This window comes from Diabrotica undecimpunctata, chromosome 3 (genome assembly GCF_040954645.1).
Source record: "Diabrotica undecimpunctata isolate CICGRU chromosome 3, icDiaUnde3, whole genome shotgun sequence".
In the NCBI taxonomy this organism is placed as follows: Eukaryota; Metazoa; Arthropoda; class Insecta; order Coleoptera; family Chrysomelidae; genus Diabrotica; species Diabrotica undecimpunctata.
Genome location: NC_092805.1, coordinates 41,876,006 through 41,899,834, shown reverse-complemented (window position 1 = coordinate 41,899,834; position 23,829 = coordinate 41,876,006). Strand labels below are relative to the sequence as shown.

At 33.9% G+C, this 23,829-nt stretch overlaps 1 protein-coding gene across 3 annotated transcripts in view; it reads right to left on the bottom strand.

The window, feature by feature from the left end:
- Positions 1-23,829, bottom strand: part of Elk (Eag-like K[+] channel) — a 1,090,653-nt gene that overhangs the window by 556,773 nt on the left and 510,051 nt on the right. For 2 of the 3 annotated variants that reach the window (XM_072525784.1, XM_072525786.1), the window contains one exon: positions 14,347-14,580. In XM_072525784.1, the coding sequence (XP_072381885.1) occupies positions 14,347-14,580 (234 nt within the window). Of the gene's footprint in view, positions 1-14,346; positions 14,581-23,829 lie in introns of those variants that run through there. The other variant, XM_072525788.1, reaches the window with a different exon arrangement.

Sequence of the window (23,829 nt, the reverse complement as noted above, 5' to 3'; positions counted from 1 at the left end):
ATTTTTTTGTGTGTGTATCGCTGTTAGGTGTAAAGTATTCAATAATGATTTTTATTTAACATAATACTAGGCTATGGTCGCTACCGTTCAGTATAGCATATACCAACAATAATTCAAAAGGCAGCTTGGTAACCTAATTCTTATGTACTAACTAAACCAAAGCCCCAAAATATACTACAATATATAAAAGAACTTTTACAAAAAAAAAGAACCCATAAAAGATGACAAAAAACAAGAAACTTAGTGGATAAAACAATAATAAACAGGTTAACTAACAAGCTTACCACAGCACCGCAAAAGTACAGAAATGAAAGATTTAAACATTACATTACAACTTTAAAGACCAGTAGTAGCTCTCTCGCCACCAAGAAAACCTAACAATATCTGGACTTGGTCAGATGAAAATAAAAGAAAAATGCTATTAAACAACTAACACATATTTTAAAACTGTTTTCTTATGATATATTTATGTTAAGTGAAGCTATTAGAAAGGAAAGTGAACAGACAAAGAAGGAAGTTCAAAAGTTAAGCACCAGACTTGAGTAACTAGAGAAAGGGAGGAAAAAGGATAACGTGATCGTAAGAGGTTTATATATAGATGCTAATGAGCCGAACGTGCTGAAATCGGCCATGAAAAAAATGATAAAGAAAAAGCTTACATATACAAGAAGGGATTATATACTTACGATAGAAGAGAGAATATGTCTGCTGCAACTATAAAACTAAGAAGAAAATGAGAAGCCAATGAGAAATGAAAGAAAATTAAAAGACTTTACATAAACGACGACTTAACAAAAACTGAAAAAAAATGCAAAAGGAAATAAAAAAAAGCACAAGAGGCCTTAAGGGAAGGTAAAACAGTAAAATAAGGGTTTCAAAAGATTACAGTAGATGGCATAGAATGAATGGAAGTGAACAAAAGGGGAGCTAGACCCACCAGCAAACTAGAGCTGATCAGCAAGGATGGAACTATGGAAAGGATAATGGAACTATGGGAATTAACGAGGACATAGAAACATTATCAATAGAGGAAAAAAGAAAAAATAAATGTCATTCAAGTACAATCCGGATAGGTTCCTGGAACATGAGAAGTACTTGTGAAGCAGGCGCTATAAAACATATCGTGTCAGTGATGAAACAATACAAAGTGGCTATCTTGGTAAAGCAAGAAACGACACAAAAAAGAATTAGTGTAACAATGAAAGACAACTACAGCTTTTACAGTAGAGGTGGGGAAGACTAACTGGGGGAACGGGTTTTATAATTAGTGATCGATTACAAATTGCGATAGTGAAGTTCGAGCCAATATCTGAACGGATTTGTAGGCTGATACTAAAAGGTAAAACTAAAAATTTAAGTTTAATAAATGTGAATGCTTCTTTAGAGAATAAAGAACCAAATGAAAAACACGAATTCTATAGTAAGATAGAACTTATCTGTATGTAATTAAATTCCAAAACATGACATTAAAATTTTTATACGTAATTTAAATGCCAAAGTGGGAAATGGAAGGATGTTCCTAAAAACTACAGAAGGTAAAAGCAAACTTTAGGAAAGCAACGAGAATGGAAAGTTATTGGTATGCTTTGCACACGAAAACAATATGAGAATTATGAGTACTTACTTCGATCACCAGAAAATACACAAAGAAACATGGATCGCTCCCAATGGTAGAACACGCAACCAAATCGACCACGTCCTAGTGAAAAGCAAGCACGCAAAATAATATAACAGATGTTAGAAGTTATAGAGAGGCAGACTATCACATACTAATGATCATCATGTAAAAGTTTTAGTAGGGAAGATAACATCCAAAGCAACGAGAATGGGAAGTTGTTAGCATGCTTTGCACAAGAAAACAATATGAGAATTACGAGTACTTACTTTGATCATTAAAAAATCCACAAAGAAACATGGATCGCTCGAGATGGTAGAACACGCAACCATATTAATATAACAGATATTAGAAGTTATAGAGGGAGAGACTATCACATACTGATGATCATGAAATTAAGAGAAACTATACCAAATGTCAGAGAACAAAAAATATCGTATAAAAAATATGACGTCGTCAAACTAGGGAACAAAAACACCGCTGACAACTTATAAACAGACTTGACAACAAAACTTCATCAAATCGACAATCAAGGTGTCATCAAAATGGAGTGGGGAATAATAGAAGAAGCTATAAAAAAAGCAGCTCAAAAGCAGTTAGGTCAAGTAAAGAAGGGAAGAGATAAAGAATGGTTTAATGCCGATTGCAATAAAAGCCTTAACAAACAAAACCAGGCAAGACTAAAATATATGTACAAATCCAGTGACGAAAATAGAAATGAATATAAAGCAGAAAGAAGAGATGTGAAAAAAGTGTGTGGGAGGAACAAAAAGGAGAATATGAATAAAAATCTCCAAGATATTGATTGATAAGATTGTGATAGTGCCTTGATAGTGACCAAGGCGCGAGAAAACAGAATTACTACAATAGTAAAGAAAAGCATCTAATAGGAGATAGCAATGAAAGCTACATAGATGGAAAGTGCATTTTAGAGCTGTCTGATGAAGAACCGGATGGAAATGAAGAGAAGCAAGTGAAAATGGTAAAATAAGTCAATAGTACAGTGGAAACAATGAAGACTCCCACCATGGAAGAAATAAGAGAAATATTATACAGCATAAAAAACAATAAAAGTGTAGGCAGCAATGGTATTTCTGTTATATATGATATACAATAATAATATAATGATATACAATAGTATGGCCCGTTCACAAGAAGGGAGATAAAGCAGTGAGCGGGAACTATAGAGTATCACTCTGTTGGATGCAACATATATGGTACTCGCCAGAGTCATGAGAACTAGACTGGAAAGGCACTTAAACGAGCAAATATTTGTGTTAAGGTACGTACTAACAGAATTGAAGCAGAAGCAGAATTGCTTATTAAGAATAAAAAGAAGAAGACAAAAAAGAAGATTAGACAATCACACACCTTGTATATTTATTTATGTGATCTTTCATAAAAATTCCTACCACATTTCTGTGTTTGTGGATCCTCGTCAGTTTTAGCGTAATAGTAAAAAGCTGCAAAATTATATGTCCACGCAATCAAAATTTTTCTCAGAGTTCACAATCTACCGAATTGCTCCTAATTGCTAATTTTATTTTTATTGGTTTTTCTTGTAGTTTTAGGTACATTTTTGTTAACTGTAGTTGTTATATGGTCATGTAATAAAATGTAAAAACGATAAATCTTATTTCCATTCAGTTGTACAAGTAGTAGTAATAGTTCAGTAGTAAGTAAATACTGCTTATACAAACTTTTATGTTCAAATTTATTTACTAGCAAACTATTATAATATTATATAAGTTTTAAATGGAATATTTTATAAAGGTGTTCCAACTATCTAATAAAGAGTAAAGCCTTAATGGAAATACTTTAATATAATATTAGCATTAGAGTGGGTAAATAAGAAAATCAAATTTACACACACGGACTAAAACAAAGGAATTTAGCTCATCACCATTGTAAGTTAATTCCTTTTCGAGATCAGATTAAATAGACTATCTCGTATTTATTCAACTCCAAAGTATTTTATCATTCTGTTTGTCTTGAACATTTAAATAAATGGAGGCTCTAAACAATTTGTTTACTTTCTCTACAGTATCCCGAGTCTCCAAATCGTGCATATTTAAACTCCCAGACCCATTGAAATTTCACCTATTTCAAATTACTGAACATTTTAGATGTGTGTAAGAGAAATCTGGCACTAATTGGGCCCTTCATTTCAGCCTTCGCAGACAAGGGTCTAATAATCAGAGGGCTGCTCATATGATTTTTGTGTATAAATACACTAATCCAAACCCCAAATATTGTTAGTTTATTATAAAACCAACTTAAGTTGCCTTTAAGTCACGGCAATTTTGTGTAATATAACATTCAATAAATTTTGCAGTTCGATAAGAAAAATACAATTTGAGGAGTCAGGGAGAAAAACAACCATAGTCCACTTTTGGTCAAAATTGAGATGACGAAGTTTTCTAGTGATGAATACATATTACTTTCAGATGGTACGGAGTAAAAGAGAAAAACATTTACAGTCATTTTATTACAAATAATGTTAAATGAATCATCTCATCTCTAAATCCATCTTCAAGCATAAGTACAGTTTGGAGAAACTTAAGGAAAATCTCTGGCAAAAGCCAACAATATAAGATTTCTTTTCTAGCAAAAATAACGAAATAATTAGGGATAGACAAGAAATCGTAAATATGTTAGCAGACCAATACGAGTTAAATTCCAGTGATGAAAATTACACTTATAATTTTAAAATACATAAAAACAACGTCAAACAAAACATATTGGGATTCGACAAACATGAGATTCACAACCTCAACGTTCCTTTTTTCTTCATGTAACTTGCTGAAGCCTTAAACTCTTCCAAAGATTTAAACCCAGGACCAGACGGTATCCCCTTAGTATTCTACTACTACCAGACAATGGAAAACATTTATTACTAGACTTTTATAATTTTATCTGGAAGAACCAGGTTTTTCCATCAACTTGGTCCAAAGCAATAATACTTTTTAAGCCTAAGAAATCCCGGACATTACCTGAGTCATATCAACCAATATCTTTATAAATAAAGCTTATGATACTCTCTGGCGATTCAATATCATATCAAAATTGCATAATTGGAATATCAAAAGCAATATGTTAAAATTTATTTTAAATTTTCTTCAATCTCGGAGCTTCATAGTTCGATCAGACAACGTTAACAGATAAAAAAATTCAGGAGAACTAAGTACCACAATGATTAGTTATAAGCTCAACCCTTTTTCTAATAGCCATAAACGACATACTTCAACAATGCTCACCGATTGTTAAAGGAAGATTATACGCTGATAACTCGGTTTTACTTGCCAAAGAAAAAAACTCTACATCTATTCAAAAACATTTACAACAAACAATCAATCAGTTAGAATCATGGTCTAGGACTAACGGATTACAATTTTTACCGACAAAAGTAAATGTATTTTATTCACACGAAAACATAACACTTTAATTCCATATCTGAAGCTATATATTCAAACCCTCAGTTTCACAAATAATATCAGATTTTTAGGTACAATTTTCGATCAAAAGCTCTCCTGAAAAAAACATACAGAAGAACTTAAAAATCATGACAAACAGGATTAAATTTTATGAAAACTATTTCTAGCAAAAACTGGGGAGCAGATCAAAATACACTATTACATGTGTATAAATCTTTAGTTAGATCCAAACTCGACTATGGTGCGATAGTTTATTCATCAAGCAAAGTATTAGTATTTAAAACCCTAGAAACTGTTCAAAACACAGCTCTACGAATAGCTACAGGTGCGTTTCGAACGACACCAGTTGAAAGTTTACAATACTTAACAGGAGAACCACCCCTAAGTTTAAGATGCAAATACCTTTTTCTCTCATATGATTCTATGATAGCTAGTAATAAAGGACACCCTACTTATACCAATACGTTCACAGATCGATTTCATGGCACTTTCTCTACAACAAGACTAGATCCACCATTTTACGAAAGAGTTAGTAGAAATCTTCATGAACTACATCTTGAATTTCCTGAAATTATCCCAAAAAATTTTCTAACTTCTGCACCTTGGTTAATACCAATTCCCAAGATTAATACTAACCTTAATATATATATATATATATATATATATATATATATATATATATATATATATATATATATATATATATATATATAAAATGAGACTATAACAGACCTGATCAAACAATCATTCTTAATAGAAATGGAAACTTATAAAAATCACTAGAAGATATACACTGACGCACCCAAATCTTCAGACGGTGTTGATGCAGCCATCCTCACACCCAATACATCCTTAAAATTTAAATTTAATCCCATTACTTTGTCATACACTGCAGAGTTGTTTGCAATATTACAAGCAGTTATCCACATAAAAGAGTCGAAACTGTCCCCGTCTCTCATAAAAACCGATTTACTAAGCTCATTTCACACTATCAAACGTTTATATACCAATAATCCAATTACCTCACATATCCAATCAGAAATGGAGATTCTAAATAATAATAAAATCACTGTTGACTTCATGTTTGTTCCATCACATTCAGATATACAAGGAAATGAAGAAGCAGATGAACTAGCCCGCTTAGCATCCTTCAGCCAGTACTCCATTCTTATTAATGAGGTTTCTTCAGATGACTTCAAGTCAGAAATAAAATATAAGGTGTTAAGTGCGTGGCAAAATAAGTGGAGAGCATCACAAAATAAACTCAAAGAAATCAAACAATTAGTGAAACCGTGGCTCCAACCCACAGCGAATAGACACGACCAAGTGAGAATAACACGTTTGCGACTAGGACACAGTAACTTTACACAAAAACAACTCTTTACGCGAACTGTGCAGCCAATGTGTGAAAATTGTCAAGTAACACTCTTCGTGAAGCATATACTAACTCAGTGCAAAACATATGAAGCAGCAAGAAAGAAGCACACTATCCCAAATAATATAAAACAAGTCTTAGGAAAAAACATGAACATCAAAAACACAATCAGTTTTCTTACAGACTCAGTACTGTATCAATTATTGTATTTTTTTCTAACTTTACCTGTATTATATTTTTAAGGTTGCTAATAACCCTTGTGGTTACAGCGTAAATAAGTAAAAAAAAAGTTAAATGAAACGGTGTACTGGGGAAGAATCATCATAGTCCGCGCGCTGAGAGGGGATAACCGTCAGGGCCCGAAGGCGCCTCCTCTATGTTTCAACAGCTCGGGTCGGGTACAGCATTTCTGTAATTCTCTTTCTTAGTTTAGCGACTTCATTGATATATTCTAGTTTACTAGTTGATTATATTTGAACAATAGTAAAGTAGTAAGTACATACTGATTTAAATGGAAAGTAATGGTAGCGGTTGTAGTGATACAGATGTGGGGACTGCTGCTAAAAAAAAGTTGTAGTGATATAGATAAAAAGCAGGCCATGTTTGTGACGTTATGAAACTACTGAGAGCCACCACTCAAGAGGTAGGGCCAGATTGTAAGTACATTTTCGTACCATTTTTGGTACCACAATTTTCGTTATCTTGGGAACGTCGATGAAGCCGAAAAACGACGCCTTTTGACTTAATTTAATGAACTTGATAACTACGACGATCCGAATCGGTATTTAGATTATCTGATAACCGTTTTCCCAGTTATGCGTTGACAAATTCGAGTGGATACAGGGATACATAATCTTGCTTCTTATTCATATCGTGTTAGGAGTATCCCTAATGGAGACTTTCGTAATGTGCAAGTATGTTTCAAAGCATTCTTATCCATTCACGGAACTTCTACTTTCCGAGTGCAAACAATTCGAGAATTACTGGCTTCAACTGGCACTGTACCATTAGACTTGAAAGAAAGAAAATCGCATTACTACCGGAAAGAAGTAAGAAAACTTATTTCCCTGAAGAATTCAACATAACTATCGCTACAAAGTACATACTATGTACTTTGTAGCGATAAGACTACCAAAGAGAATTGAAATACTATTATAAAAATAATACCTCAATCAACCATCGGAGCTTATCGCTTATGCTTCGCCTAGCTCAGTATCTCAAGTATGAATTCGTCTTGTCTTAAACTATGAATTAAACCATGAACCCTTAGCGGATAGCAAATAAAATAATTACTTAACTAATCACATTTATTTAAAATAAAAAAACAATTTTTAAGTAGCAAAAAGCAACCCTGCCATTGCTTTAAAGTAAATAAAATTTGCCGATACTTATGGCATCATGACATCGATAAGCTGCTTGCTATCAATTATCTGTGGCCTCCCAATTAGGTAATTAGGTCTTCCAGAGCATGTTAGTCCATATTAAATTTGTGTGGCCTCCCAATTAGGTGGTTTTAGAAATATCCCATAAAATTTTTAATACAGCTAATACACCCAATAAGACAGCCAATAAACCTTAAACACGGCCAATAAACTAAAGCATAAGTAAGAGCTTGTATTAGAGACACATCAAAAGGGGTTTAACTTCCCTGCCATTTTACAAAATTACAATGAAACAAATAGCAGGTGTCAAGGATAAAATGAAATATAATTATTATTAAACTTAGTTAAATTCTGTTAAGATTCCTACATACATATAACTGGAAACGTGGTTTCGAAAGAAGTGAGGTTACGAATGTTGAAAATGCTGTGAGAATTATAGAATATAGATTACAATGAAAGTACTCACCCCAAGAGAAATTTTAATTATTTAAATTTTCATTTAGAGACAAAAAATATATCCCACTATGTCAGAAAAGCTGGTTGACAGAAATTAATTGGGAGACTGCAATAAAGTTAGCACATATGTCATAGGATGTTTGCCTATGATGGAATTAGCTTTTCAGTCAACGTTCGACTAAAATTTCCTCAAGAATAGGTGAGTTTTGTTCATTTTCAAACTCCTCTTTCGACTCCATATCCTCAATAGTTTCTATAATATGGTCATCTATCAAGCCCCCATCATTATCATCTGGTTCTGCCTCTGAATCAGTTAAAACTTTCCCATGAAGTTGCAACAGCCATTCTTGTTCCCTCTTCGTAATTTATTATAAACGTTCTTCTTCTTCAAATGCCATCTCCGCCGCGAAGGTCGGCAATCATCATAGCTATTCGGACTTTAGAGACGGCTGATTTGAAAGTTATAAATGCCTTAAAATATAATATAAATCAGTACTGCAAATAAAAAATCAAACAAATTATTCTTACTTTAAAATCTAACCGGAACTGTAACGTCGGTTTGTGGGGCCGAATCGTATATAATATTCACAATTCCTATGAAATGATCACACTGTCCACTTGCTAAACTACGGCTAAATATACATATTATGCACGTTCGAAAGTTAGCGTGAAGTGCAGATTGAAATAAAAATTAGCGAGGCTTAAACCGCGAAAATTTGAATCAGTCGGCGCAAGAGACATCAACTGGAATTTACTGTGTGGATATTTAGTGTATATTTTTTTAAAAACTACTCATAATATTATTCTAGTATTTTGGGTTTGACTTGTTATTACTATACTATGATGCAATTTTTTCTATAGCACTCAATATCTTGTTTATTCTGAGGATCCATGAAGACCACAAGGGTTTATTCGTGTTTGAATACAAATCTCAACTCGACGAGAAAAACGGGAAATATCTTAGAAAATAAGGAAAATCGTACAAAACTTTACCCAAACATTTCCCACTAATATGATGAAGCTCTACACTCACGTACGTTCACCATCTTTTATGAAAAATTTTATCTTAATAATCCGTCAGCATACTTCTTTACTAAACTTAAAATTATATTTAAACTTTACCTTAAAATTTGGACTGAATGTAAGGAAGACCTTGATAAGTTTTGTAGGTCATGGAAAAGTGTTTCCAGAAAAAATTTAAAAACTCCCTTATTTCATTTGCATTATCAAATAAGATGCTTTAATACAGTAAGCCTTTTTTTAACGGTATATTTTACTTCTTAAGTGACACAATGTCAGATATTATATTTCTTAAAAACTAATAAAAAGTAAAACCACTACAAAACAGTAAAAGTTTATCCTTAAGGAGAGGTTTTATTACATACACTGTGACCAATATATGTCGTTTCTGAGTTCGTCCTAACGGTCAGAAATCTATCAGGTACAAAAGGAAAAATACTTATTAATACGTATTATTGCGCTGTAAATATTCATTATCCGTTTAATGGGCCATTAAAGCCTTAATATAATATTTATTTATTACATCTTACCTTATACAATTGATGATTTTAAGTGCCGAGTATTTATAAACGACTCTTTTGTGTTGGGAATTGTTTGGATGTTTAGTTTGGTTACTAACTGGTAAAAGAAAAAGGAACTTTTAGTAAATCCTAAATCCTAATAAAACAATACTAATTTCATTTCTTAATTGAAAAAAATTAACTATTTAACTTCCGACCATCGTTGGAATAACAATATAATTTTCAAAACAGGTTAGGTATGACGGAGTTATCACTGAAAAGAAATAAACGTGCAATGCTCACGTCGTAATACCTTTTCTATAGTAATAAGAGCTCCCTGGACGACTCATAGGTTTTTTGGAAAAAGTGGGAATCGATACCTAAAATTATCTGGTTATCTTGCGCTAATTTTCTTCTTCTTGTATTGCCTATCCGTTTCGAATGTTGGCGACAATCATGGCAATCTATATTTTGCATACTGTTGCTCTGAAAAGATCTGTAGGTGTTGTGTTGAACAACGTACCTAGGTTTTTCAGCAAGGAAATCCTTCACCTTCCTAGTCTTCGTTTTCCTTCTACTTTTTCTTGTAGAAATAATTGCAGCAACCCATATCTTTCGCTGTTCCTCATGATGTGACAGAGGTATTCGATTTTGGCTGTTTTTATTGTGATTAACAACTCTTTGAATTTTTGCATTCTTAAGAAAATGTACTGATAAATCATTGCAATGGTCCCAATTTCCATTGACGTTCGTACCAAGGTAGGTGTATGTTTTTAGTCTTTTTATTGATTGATTATTTACGCTGATTCTTACAATTTGCTGTTTCTTTATAGAGAGCATCATACATTTTGTTTTCTTAATAATAAGTATAAGTCCATATCTCTGATATCTTTAATAGCTGTCCATAGCGCTAATTTAAGTAGTACAAAACAAAGCAAAAAGATGAAACCTGGAGACCTGATACTGAATATATGGAGATTCTAAGATGACCACATTCTAAATGCATTTATGTATGTGTATTGTATATGCTAATGGGTAATTGGCGTAACTGTGTTTTGGGTATTGTATCGTATCGTAGCTGTGTTATGGGTATCAGAAAATAAAACAATAATTATAGCGAGATTGCTTACAGGCTTGTTAAAGGAAAAGATTACAACCTCTGTCAGATCCGAACTTTGCTACAGTATACCAAAAAAGCCATTGTGATTGTGGGAGAATCGGAAACTGTAAAGGGAGAGCGTCCACCAAACTGGCATGACCAGTGGCAAGTAGCAAGTAGCGAATAAGTATAGAATTTTGTCTAAACCAGAGTCATATCCTCACAAGCTGGTGTAAAACTAATACGTTTAACCTAAAATTGAGCAGATATATTTTTTATTGGCTCATTTATCTAACATTTTCGTAATCAAAAATAAACTGCATAAAAAGGTTTCGTTCTAAAAAAATTTTGTTAGATTGTATTGTAATCATAATGTTTACAATAATACAACAATTTGTTACGATATTTATTAAAAAAAAAAAAACGAATAAGGCAGCAGATGAAGGCTAAAAACACTAAGCTAAAAACACCGTTTTATTACTAGAATACCTTATTTTTATTTACCTATTTAGGCATATGTATGCACAAAGCTATAAAACACAGTGGTCATTCTGCGAAGGCAGGGCACTAGTAGGCTGATTAAAAAAATTACATGGTCTATATCTTATTTCTACTGCACCATTTGTTGGCATGCGATACCTCCCTCCTTGTATTGGATAATTATTGGGTATACTTTATTCTTTAAATTGAAATGTGGTATTAGTAAAAACTCCATCATAAACACGTATAAAATTGTGTAACACACAAATAGCTTAAATGATGCTATCAATCTTCTCAATATTTGCAACATATTGGCGCCTCCAATACTCTGAACATTGAAGTTAGCAAACCAAATACACACTCAATAGATCTTCGCCCTTTAGAAAGTCTGTAATTAAATATTCGTTTGTCATTTGTTAATTGTCTTCTGGGATATGATTTCATGACAAGATCTGAGGAGAGAAAAGTTTTGTCTGCTATAAAATAGTATGGAAAACTTTATTAGCATTATCATTTTCTCCTGAGAACCTTTTAGGTTCAGGAAGATTAAGTTGGTCGCTAACTACTGCTTTTCCAAATACACTTTCTTTGAATGCTCTGCCATCACTATTTTTTCCATATTCCTTAATGTCAACCGACAACAATAGCCCGTCTGTATCAGCCACAGCTAACAATACAATAAAAAAATGTCCTTTGTACTTAAAGTATACTGAACCAGATTTTTGTGGGCTTATAATAAGGATTTACCCAAAACTGACGTTGCAGACAAGTTTTGTTCACATTGTTTACTTTTAAAAGCGTTAACATAATTTCATCCTTAGAGGACGAAATTATTAATTTTGAAAAAACTAGCTTTTTTAATTTCATGCCACTTTAGTGTGCGTTACCTGCCACGCCAGTGCCATTCCCGTGCTATGTCACTGCCATGTAACATGTCATGCCAGTTTGGTGGGCGCTCTCGCTAAAAGGAACTTAGTGCCACCTACAAAAAAAATATACGAGGCCAAGGGCAAGCAAAACGGTTACGCTCGCTACGCACAAATAAAGTTTGAAAAATGAACTCACTCTTTGAATGAAAATGAATTGCAATCGTAATCACATGTATTCTTACTGGCTATTGGCTCACTGGACGATATATTATATTTACATAATAGAAAAAGTAAAGAAAGCAACTTGCAAATTCTGCCAAAATTAAAAGAAAATAAGCGACTTTATTAACTTAAGGCAAATAATACATAGATTAAGTGTTATAAGATTAACAGTCAATACTAAAGGAGACAAGAATCAGTGCTAAATTTAATAACGAAGTTCTTGTCAGTATATTTGACAAGCATAGTTTACGTAAAGAGATTAGACATAATGGACTTGTATTTGACTAATGTGCTACAGAAAAGGAGAATATCGTTGCCAGCGCCAGCTTTCAGAAAAAAGAAATTTTTAAATGGACTTAATAAATACTAGGAACCAGCGAAATCAAGCAATTGGATAACATATCCAATATCAGAACAGATGACGCAGAGAATTTAGCTCAGATCAAAATTTTTTTACGGTTCTTTCTAACATCCTTTTTGTCCTCTCTGTGTCAGGTCTTGTTTCTGCCGCGTATGCCATTATTGGTCTGATGACTTTATGCCGCGTATGTCATATATTCGCTTGATCTTCCACTTTAGTTTCGAGCTTTTCGTAGCTAGATAATGTGATGCCTAGATATTTAAACTCCATAACTTGTTGTATTATCTGACCTTCCAACTCCAATTTACATCTTAGCAAATTTGCTGTTGTAACCATGTATTAAGTAAATTTGTCTTTTTTGGGGAAATTAACATGTTCAATTTTCTGGCGGTTATATTAAATTGGTGCAACACACGTTGTAAATCATCTTCACTTTGAGAGAGTAGTATTGCGTCGTCTGCATAGCAGATTATTTTAAGTAGTTTTTTTCCCATTTCGTATTCTTTTTTATTTCCTACTTTTTTTATTATTTCATTTATAATCAGGTTGAACAATAGAGGATTCAGGGAATCTCTCTGTCTTATCCCATTATTTTGGTAGATATTTTCGATTGTTTTGATTATTCCTAGAGGAATATTCAAAATATCTCTTAAAATATTTCTCTTGCGTACAGTAATAACGTCTTTTAATTTGACTTCGTCAAATGCCTTCGTAAGGTCCACGAAACATAGATACGCCGGTTTGTTGTATTCTAATGATTTCTCTTGCATTTGTCTCATTATAAATATAGCGTCGGTGCATGATCTTCCCGACCTGAAAACTTGTTGTTCTTCTGTTAGTGTTATAATTTCACTCAGTTTATTTCTTATCACTTTGGTTGTTAATTTTAGTGTTGTGTTTAATAAATTAATTCCTTTGTAATTTTCCGGTTTCGATTTGGTTCCCTTTTTAAAGACAGATGATTCTTGAAGTATATATTATTTAATTAATTTTGTAAGGATCCTGTAGGTCCTTCTTGAAATCGTGTCGCTGTTTTTCTTTCTAATCATCTACTATTTTGTCTATCTTTTCCTCTGTCTGTTCAATACCTTATGAAAAAAAGGTCTAGAGCTTCGCATTTTAATACATGGTTCCTATTCTCCAATGTAGAACCCTATTTAATTTGCAAAAATAGGGAGTTAGAACTTAGTACGTACTTCCTTTAGGATATCATTACACGAAATATATTAAATTTGGAGTTAATACGTACATAATTTTTAAAAATTCACACCTGATATCTTTGAATAGCATGTTTACAGATATGCAAATTACTAGTATTCTGCAGGGTAAAATAAATTAATTTACTATAATAGATTACGTTTTTATACAAAAACTAAGAAGATAGCTAATTATTTCATACCTTATCCTATATTATATGGATCACCACACTATTTTAGCATCTATTATATTTTTTATAGATTTATACTACGTTTAAATTTTATAATAATCCAATTATGTTAGGAATTAAAAATCATAAAGTATGTCTTCACTTACCACTCTTTTTATAAAATATAACTTCTAATTTAAGCTCATTCTTTGACTCCAGCGCCTTGTCGATCTGCACTTTGTGTTCCTCCTTTGTTTCCGGTCCATGGAGGAACTTGCAGGCGCATCCTTTCTGCATTATTTGGGCTCGCGTGAAACCCGTCAGCTCGCAGAATCCATCCGAACAATACACAATTGGATAAACGGAAGGAACTTGAGCGTTACCCAGCACAAAGTTGCTGTCTGAAACAAAGAAAACCTATTAGGATGATTATAATAGGGCTCTAATTGATCGAGAAAGTCAATTATTCACTGTTATTTGGAAGGTATCTTGAATTAGATTAAACAATAAAATAAAATTAGTTTATTAATATACACAGATTTTTATAAGCTTTATATAATTTATATTATTATGTCAAATGTATCATCATCATCATCATCCAGCCCCGTTTTCACATCCATTGTTGGATATAGGCCTCCTCCAAACGTCTCCAGTTCTCTCTATCTCTAGCTGCTGCAATCCAGTTTGTTTCTATTCTCCTTAGGTCGTCGGTCCATCGGGTGGGTGGTCTGCCTCGACTTCGCTTGTCGGCTCTTGGTCTCCACTCCAATAATCTCTTCGTCCATCTTCCGTCTTCCATTCTAGCAACATGTCCAGCCCACCTCCACTTTTGTTTATTGATTCGCAGTATAATATCGTCAACGCCAGTTCGTCGGCGTATCTCCTCATTTCTCACGCGATCTTTCAAGGTCAGACCCAGCATTGATCTTTCCATTCGCCTTTGTGTTACCCTCAGTTTTTCGGCAGTAGCTTTCGTTAAAGTTAGGGTCTCTGCTCCGTAGGTCAAGACTGGTAGGATGCATTGGTTAAATGCCTTCCTTTTCAGGTGAATTGGAGTATTTGTTTTAAAAATGTCTCTCATCCTTCCATATGCCGCCCATCCCAACGTGATTCGTCTATTTAGCTCGCAGGTTTGGTTGTCTCTGGTTATTCTGATTTCATGACCCAAGTATGTGTATTTATCGATTAATTCTACCTTGTTGTTATTGATCTGTATCTCTTCGCTGGGAACCATATTGGTCATCATTTTGGTTTTCTCGAAATTTATCTCCAGCCCAGTTTCTTGTAGTATGTAATTCAGTTCTTGGAGCATGTCTTTGATCTCTCCCAGATTATCTGACAGAAGCACGATATCGTCCGCAAAACGTAGATGGTTTAATCTTTCTCCATCGATGGATATTCCTTTCTGTTGCCATGTTAGTCTTTTAAATGCATACTCAAGAACGGTAATGAACAGCTTTGATGACATGGTATCACCTTGCCTGACTCCCCTTTTTATCTTTATCTTATTAGTTGCTGAATGTAGACTTATGGTTGTTGTGGCATTTTCATATATATTTTTAACTATATTGTATACACTATATGTATACACAGTCAAAAAAATAGTATCGTATTAACCGTGCCTATCTGAGACTGCAAATTTAAGCTCTAATTACTCCTCGCAAGACAAAGACCGACTAAGAGCATGATATAGCTAGTGTAAATATGTCATTAGGTATAGAGTTTTTAATTGAAAATGATGCACACTTAAATATGAGCCCTGTTTGTTTCCCTAATACCAGCGATGAAATCCTAAGTCCTCTAAACTGTTGCACTTGTAATATAATCCCTTCAAATGCTTAAGGATTGCGCATAAAGCCACACGCTTATGGGATTACTTTAATTACAATGATTTGGCTAGATAAATGCCGATCTAAAAACTGGCTAACTTAGATTGACCAGTGGTGAACAATGAATAATTTGTCGTTATCATCATATAGGCAATTTTTTGGATTATGCACTAATTAAAATATATGTATATACTATCGTATAGTTTCAGTCCCAGTTGAGGAATCAAGGAACCTATAATGTATACGCTTCGTACAAATATTTCGACCACTACTAGCGACCACTACAGTCACTGGTCCGAGCCCTAGAGTTGGATTAGAGAAGCCTTGTAAAATAAAAGCATTGACATGCTCATTTACTTCGACTGGCACACCCGACAATTTGGGCATATATCAAATGGTTCACCATAGTTACGACAACTGTGATTTATCCTTTTTTAGTCAGACCAACAGGAACCTAGAATGTGTGTGTTTTAACTAAAATTTAGTACCACGTTTTTCCTACACGTCTATATATATATATATATATATATATATATATATATATATATATAATCTTTGCACATAGTACCTATCCGCATTCTTTTTAAATTTCTTTATATTCGTAGCAGTTTAAATACTTTATAACTTATGCAGTACGCTATTACGTAGTAATGTAATAACGTAGGTAACTATGTTGTAACCCTCATTATTATTCTATTTATTCTTATCTTTAAATATTATGAACTTGCAATCCAGGACTTCCTCGTATTTGATCGTTATAATTTAGGCGGTAACCATCTTTTTTTAGGACATTTGGTGTGGCTGTCACTTATAAGCATCGGCAGATGACTTGCACCGGTGCTGCCGTCGCGTATAGACTTTTTTTTATCACAATGTGGGAAGTCTGCAAACAGAAGCCGGAAGTTAACATTTCTTACGAAGCTGGGTTCTCAAAACTAAAAACACCTTCAGAATCACGTCGATCAGCTTGGCCCTGGGTCGGACCTCTCTGTCCTCCCCAACTCCGATGTGGTCAGGAGCAGCTAAACCCCACTCCTCTCATACTAGGGCATCGGGTTGGGATTGTCTGTTAGAACATAACTTCTTCCCGATGTCCTTTATTTGTTTGGTTCTCAGTCTCTCGTCATCACACATCAGCTTTTGTCCCTCGCACTCATGCGACCATCATCATTTTTTCCTCTGCCTAACCAGCTTTTCTCCTTTGCTTTCCTTCCTACGCATACATACATACTTTTCGACTGTCGGTATTTCAACCTCTTCGCGGCCCTGCCTCCAAGCAATATGAAGAGCCGCGTTGAGCTGTCCCGTATGCTATTTGTCGCCGTTTGTCTGCACCTCAGTCGACATTCACCTGGTTTCACTTGCACTTTCGCCTCTCTCACTCTCTTATTCATACTTGCTTTGACTTTTTTGTTGTCAACCTCTCCTTCTTTTTACCTCCTGCGAGCCCAGTTCTACCTTCTCGATAACTGCTATAACTGCATCTAGCTCCCGCTCTTCCTCCTCTTTTAACGACAGTACCTTTCTCATGTAGGTGTGGATTTTGTTTCGCCAGCGCTCATTTAATATCAATTTCTCTATCATCTCTTTCACCGACTTAAACACTCTTTTTAGTTCATTTATGTCTTGTACTTATCTGAAATACTCTAGAAGGGTATGTGATACAGTGTCCGAAGCTCCAAAATATAAACAATTGTCGATTTCTTTCGATTCTCTTCGATTTTTTTAAACGTATGCAAGTAGCTACAAAAGCTCTCGTGATCTGTGAGCACTTGCATCAAATAGTAGTCTAAGCGCCTATGCCCGCAGTCCAGCCAGCTCCGAAGACTCAATATTAGTTTCTTCGTCCACTGCCCTCCACCAATGCGGCCCTCTCCTCGCTTCTAACGTTCTCACCTTGTATCTTCCTATTTCTCCATTGAAATATCCTTTCTCTCTCGCTCACCAACACATGTAAGGGGTCACAGCCAGTTAACACCCATAGGGCAGCAGTACAGTCCTGTAAGCACCCGTAGCAGACTAGTTCTGTCCGCGCGTACCAAGAGCCCCTTGGTACAGTACAAGCCGTCGATTAATGGAAGTACAACCCCACTGGCTTTCGAGAATGTCGGTAGTATTAATTTAAACAGCCGTTCCTCCTATTTAAAAAACGGAAGTATAAATATTTCAAACCGTTCCCCTAATATACCCTTCCCAATTTTATCCTTTTTTGTCACTTCACTCATCCATTTAAGCATTCTTATTCTCACCATATGCATTCGTTGTTCCTCTTTCTTTTTAACTGGCCAACATTTAGTTCCATACATAATAGCCAGGACCAGGACCGGGGGGAGTACCCATTGAACTGATTAAATATGGCCCTGAAAAACTATTTCAGCTATTGGCTTATACTTTTAATTTATTCTTGAGAGGAGAAGAGCTACCCCCAGAATGGAAAACTGCATATATCAGCAATCTATACAAAAATAAAGGCGACAGAAAAGATTGTAAGAACTACCGAGGGCTTAGTGTAACTAACTCAGTCTGTAGAGTCTACGGGAAGATAATTAAAAGCCGAATTGAAGATTGCTGGGAAGACGCTGAAGATCAGAGTGGCTTTCGTGCTGGTCGTTCTTGTATAGACAATGTGTTCTGCCTAAAACAAACAATAGAAAAGCGTTTGGAACATAATATGGAGACATACATGGTATTTATTGATCTTCAAAAAGCATATGACAGTGTCCCATTAGCCAAGCTATGGCAGGTGCTAGAAGACAAGAATATTTCACCGATTTACATTAATGCTGTAAGGGAGTTGTACGATGATATGACGAGTGTAATAAAGATTGGACAAAAAGTGACAAAAAAGATAAAAGTGACCAAAGGACTTCGCCAAGGCTGCTGCATTACACCTACACTCTTTAAGATTTATTTGGAGGGGGTTTTGGATATTTGGAAAAGAAAATGTGAACCTATGGGTGTTAAAATTGGAGACCATACAGCTTGCATTTTGCTGATGACCAAGTAATAGTTGCAGAAGATCAAGATGATATCCACTACATGTTACGAAAAATAGATGAAGAATATACTAAGTGGGGCTTATCAATTAATCCATCAAAAACAGAGTACGTAGTAGTGGGAGGTGAAGGAAAGCACTTAGAACTAGGAAGCAAACAAATTCAAAATACTGATAGCTATAAATATCTCGGTGTAAACATTACAAACAATGGTCGGAATACAAAAGAAATAGCTACTAGAATTGGTCAAGGAAATTCAGCAATACGTCAACTGAATAGTATACTTTGGAATAACCACATCACCCGAAACACAAAAATTAGGATATACAAAAGTATCATAGAAAGCATTGCATGACGCATCCAAAATAAAAGCGATGGAAATGAATTATTGGAGAAGATGTTGCCAACTCACTAGAAGAGATAGAGTAAGGAATACTGAAATCAGAGAGCGTATGGGCATAGACATTGACGTCCTGGAAACTATAGAATGCAAAAGGCTGAACTGGTATGGCCATGTAGAAAGGATGAATGATCAACGATGGCCAAAGAGAATATTACAGTGGATCCCCACCAACCGCAGGAAAAAGGGAAGACCAAGAAGATCGTGGAGACAAGAAGTAAAAGGTGCAATGGAAGATAGGGGTCTACAAGTAGATGACTGGAACGATCGCAAGCGTTGGAAGCTAGGTTGCGAGAAACGGCGGCAGCTGTAATAAACTCGTTATATGTATATATATATATATATATATATATATATATATATATATATATATATATATATATATATATATATATATATACATAATAGCTGGTCTTATTGTTATTTTACAGAATTTTCCCTTCAACTTTACTGGAATTTTTCTGTCACCCAACACACCACTTGCTTCCTTCCACTTCATTCCTCAAACCTTAATTCCACTGCATGCATCTCCATCTATTATCGCATTACTGTATAACACCGATCCTAGGTACTAAAAACTATTATTTTTCACAATCATTTCATCATCCAAATATATCAGTCTATTTGTACTAACTTCATCTTTAAATAAACATTTTAAATACTCTGCTTTTAAACCTTTTTCTAGTTTTAAACCTTTTTCCTCAAGAGCTTGTCTCCACTGTCTCCACTATTCTTTCACAGTCTCTCGCATACCTATCCTAACGCTAGTTGTTACTCCCTAATACATATCTCTTGCAATCTTTACATATTCACCACAGACTCCTTTCTCATTGGTTACCCATCACAGAATCTCTTGAGAAACTCATATGATTATCAGATATTTCGGTTCCTTCACGTATCCGTCTATCAATTACTCTTTTCCATATGTTCATGGTGTGACTTAGTAGTTTTATGGCTCTAGTTTTATAGTTTGTACATTGTTGTATATCTTTCTTGTTTTTATAGACAGGTACTAATACACTGCTTCTCCATTCATCTGGCATTTGTTCAACTTCCATAATTCTATTAAATAAGCCTGTTAGCCAATTTGTACTTGTCTGTCCTATTTCTTTCTACACTTCCCCAGGAATATCATCTAGTCGAACTGCTTTTCCTTTCTTTATTTTTTGAATTGCTTGAGCCACTTCTTCGTTTGTTATTTCGGTCACTATTACTGTTAATGTATTTGTTAACTCAACTGGTTGTCTGTCAAATTTTTTAATTAATAACCGATCATAATAAACTACTATTTCAATTTTTCTTTTTTAAAATCCTTCTCGTAAATTAGTATTTTACTATTTTTATCTCGGAATCTTATCTGATTAAAATCTTGTGCTTTCATTTGCTGTATGTTTGGCTATTTTATAAATCTTGGCTTCTCTTTTTTTGGCAACAAGTTAATCGTATAGATTATTATACGCTTCTGATTGCTTTAGCTTTTGCTACTGCCAATTTTGCTTTCTTTTTGGGGACTGTATAGTTTTAAAGATCTGTATCCGACCTATTTGCTTGCTATTGTTTATATAATTTTTTCTACTCTTTAATTTTTCTTAAACTTCGTTAGACCACCACCAGTTCACCTTATTCTTAAATTTCTTTCCTGGCGGTTTTTTAATGATCCAGCTGTTACAATGGCCGTAGCAGCTGACACTATAAATCACATAAAAAATATTTTCAATGTACTATACTTGCCAATCTAAATTACAAGTGTTTTGTGAATTAATGAAACATATATTACATAATGAAATTAAATTTCGCAAATAATTTAAACAATAAAATGATTCTCCGAAAAAAGGAAAACCAAATCAATGACAGCGACATTTAACAGTTTATAGATGAACGATTTTTTTGTTTCGGTTTTCATTAACTCTAATTGTTATCGGGAACAAAACCAGCGCTGTGGGTATAAAAGTGCATATATGTGCAATAAAATTGATACAGTCCATTAACAATTCATTGTAATTGGTACTTTTTAAAAACTATGAAGTACATACTCTTTTTTATGTGCAATATTGTTTGGGTTGCCTGTAGGCCAGGATTTTACGATGAGTCGTTTGCAGAGAGCCACAGTAAGTTTATATTTAATATTTATGTCAGGCACATAGTAATCTCATTATATTCTTTATCCACATAAATTATCATACAATTTTAATGAATTTAGATAAGATTACTTTAGTTATAAAATCAAACTATATACTACAAAAAATATTTTGCAACCTTTCAGACAATATAATTGGTCATTTTCAAAGGAAATGTAAAAGAAACAAGTAGAATATTTGTGTCTTTGTTTCTTAGTGCATTCATTATCACTCTCACTAAAATTACCATCTCAGCATACCATAAAAGTTAATCTATCTCAAACGGTAATTGAACCATCTCTATATGTTCATCTGAAGGTAAAGGTAAAAGACAAAATCTTAACTCATCACAAAAATTTCGTCAATTTTCTAGAGATCATTGTTAGTGTTCCCTTGTCCCGTTTGATCTATTAATTTTATGTTTGATCTATTAAAAATCTACCTTTTAATTCTGAAATTAAATTGTTGGAAATGCTTCTACTCATAAAAAATGAAACGTTGTTTTATCAGTGTTTCTAATACTTTTGATACTGAATCTGGGCTGCCTGATCGCGATTTTTAAAATTGATAGATCACCTCTAGCACTTGTGGACCCGCTCCTTTCACCTCCATGCCCTATATTGATATTGCCTATTAAGGTATGGCGTGAAATAACTCTATTGACTAGAAACGTAATCCATTTGTATGTGTTCTCAATAAATTTTGTACTGTATTTGAATTCAAAGTCCTAGAGTCATTATAGAATTTTAATATAACGTTCCGAAAAATGACCAAAAGGTACTTTAATAGTACTTATTAAACAATATACAAATTAACAAACTATTTGTAAAAAAAATTATGAAAAAATTACAAATAGGTACTTATCCCAGTATTCTTATTCTTATAGTATTCTTATAGTCATTTATTTTTATTATTTAATTAAATCCAAGATAAAAAAATCTTAAAAATATACAAGCTTAAGCACCAACTACAAGCCACTTAGATAAGGAAGTTGATAAATTCTATGAAGATATCAGAGCAGCTATACAGACTTCAAAAACTAATTATACAATGATAATTGCTGACTTCAACGCCACATTGGGATTCAAACAAGATAAGGTAGAATTCGCTATGGGAAACTTTGGATTTGGTGAGAGAAATGAGAGAGGTTACAGGCTTCTTGACTTTTTACATAAGAAGAATTGCTTTGTTATAAACTTATTCTTCAGAAAGAAACTCTAGCGTAAGTGGACATGGAACAAAACGTGATATTTATTTCACAAAATCGAATCAGAGAGATATAGTTTAGGATGTAACAGTATTAAATACATTTTCAATAGAGAGTAACCATAGATTATTATAAGAAAAAAGCACTTTCGACATTGAAGTCGAAAGAACGAAAATAATCTTCAAAACGAAGAGTAAAAGATAAATATTTCCAGAAGATATAACAAAAAACATCTTCTAACAAGTAGAAGGTAAGACACTTCAGCCCACTTTGACGTTTGCCATATAACGTCATGCCACGCCTCCGCCCTCCACACCGGTCATGTCGACACGAGTTGTGATATTATCCGCTAGTCGTCATCGCCAGTAATTATGCATTTTTAATATAAATTAATTTATAAATTATTTTTTTAGTTCAGCTACAGTGGGTGGCCAAATTATTAGAGACAGTAAGATGATTTCTTAATTTTTTAGTTTAATTGAATTTTTTTAGAAAGTTGTTGGCTTTGCATCTATTTGCATCTTGCATCTATTTTTTGTATAAAAGAGTGTGGTATTAAGGTCACAAAAATAATGAATTCTGTTAGTAAAACCATTTATTTTTTTTGCAAAAAAATTGTTACATAAAATCACTATTTTCAATATTTAGTGATGCCATCGTTTGCTGCAATTACAGCTTCTACACGTCGGGGCATGCTCTGAATACAAACTTCTCCATTAATAATTATATGGGTTATGATGCGATTCTTTAATAAAAGCTTCAATCAACTGCCGCTTCGTTGTAATAACATCTTTGGCGACCTTCCGTTTGGTTAACTCCTACATACTCTCTATGGGGTTCATGTCAGGTGAGTTTAACGGCCAGGGCAGAACTGCAATATTTTATTTGGACAGAAATGTAGTTACACTTCTAGCTTGGTGGCACGGTGCAGAATCGTGCATAAAAATGTAATTTTTTTGACCAGGGAACCATTCTTTGAGCTGGGGAAGTAGTCGAGTTTCAAGTATTTGCTTATACTGGTTCTGTATTATTGTCCCTTTCACGATGTGAAAGCGTCCCATACTCTTGGCCGAGATTACAGACCACACCATAACACTAGCC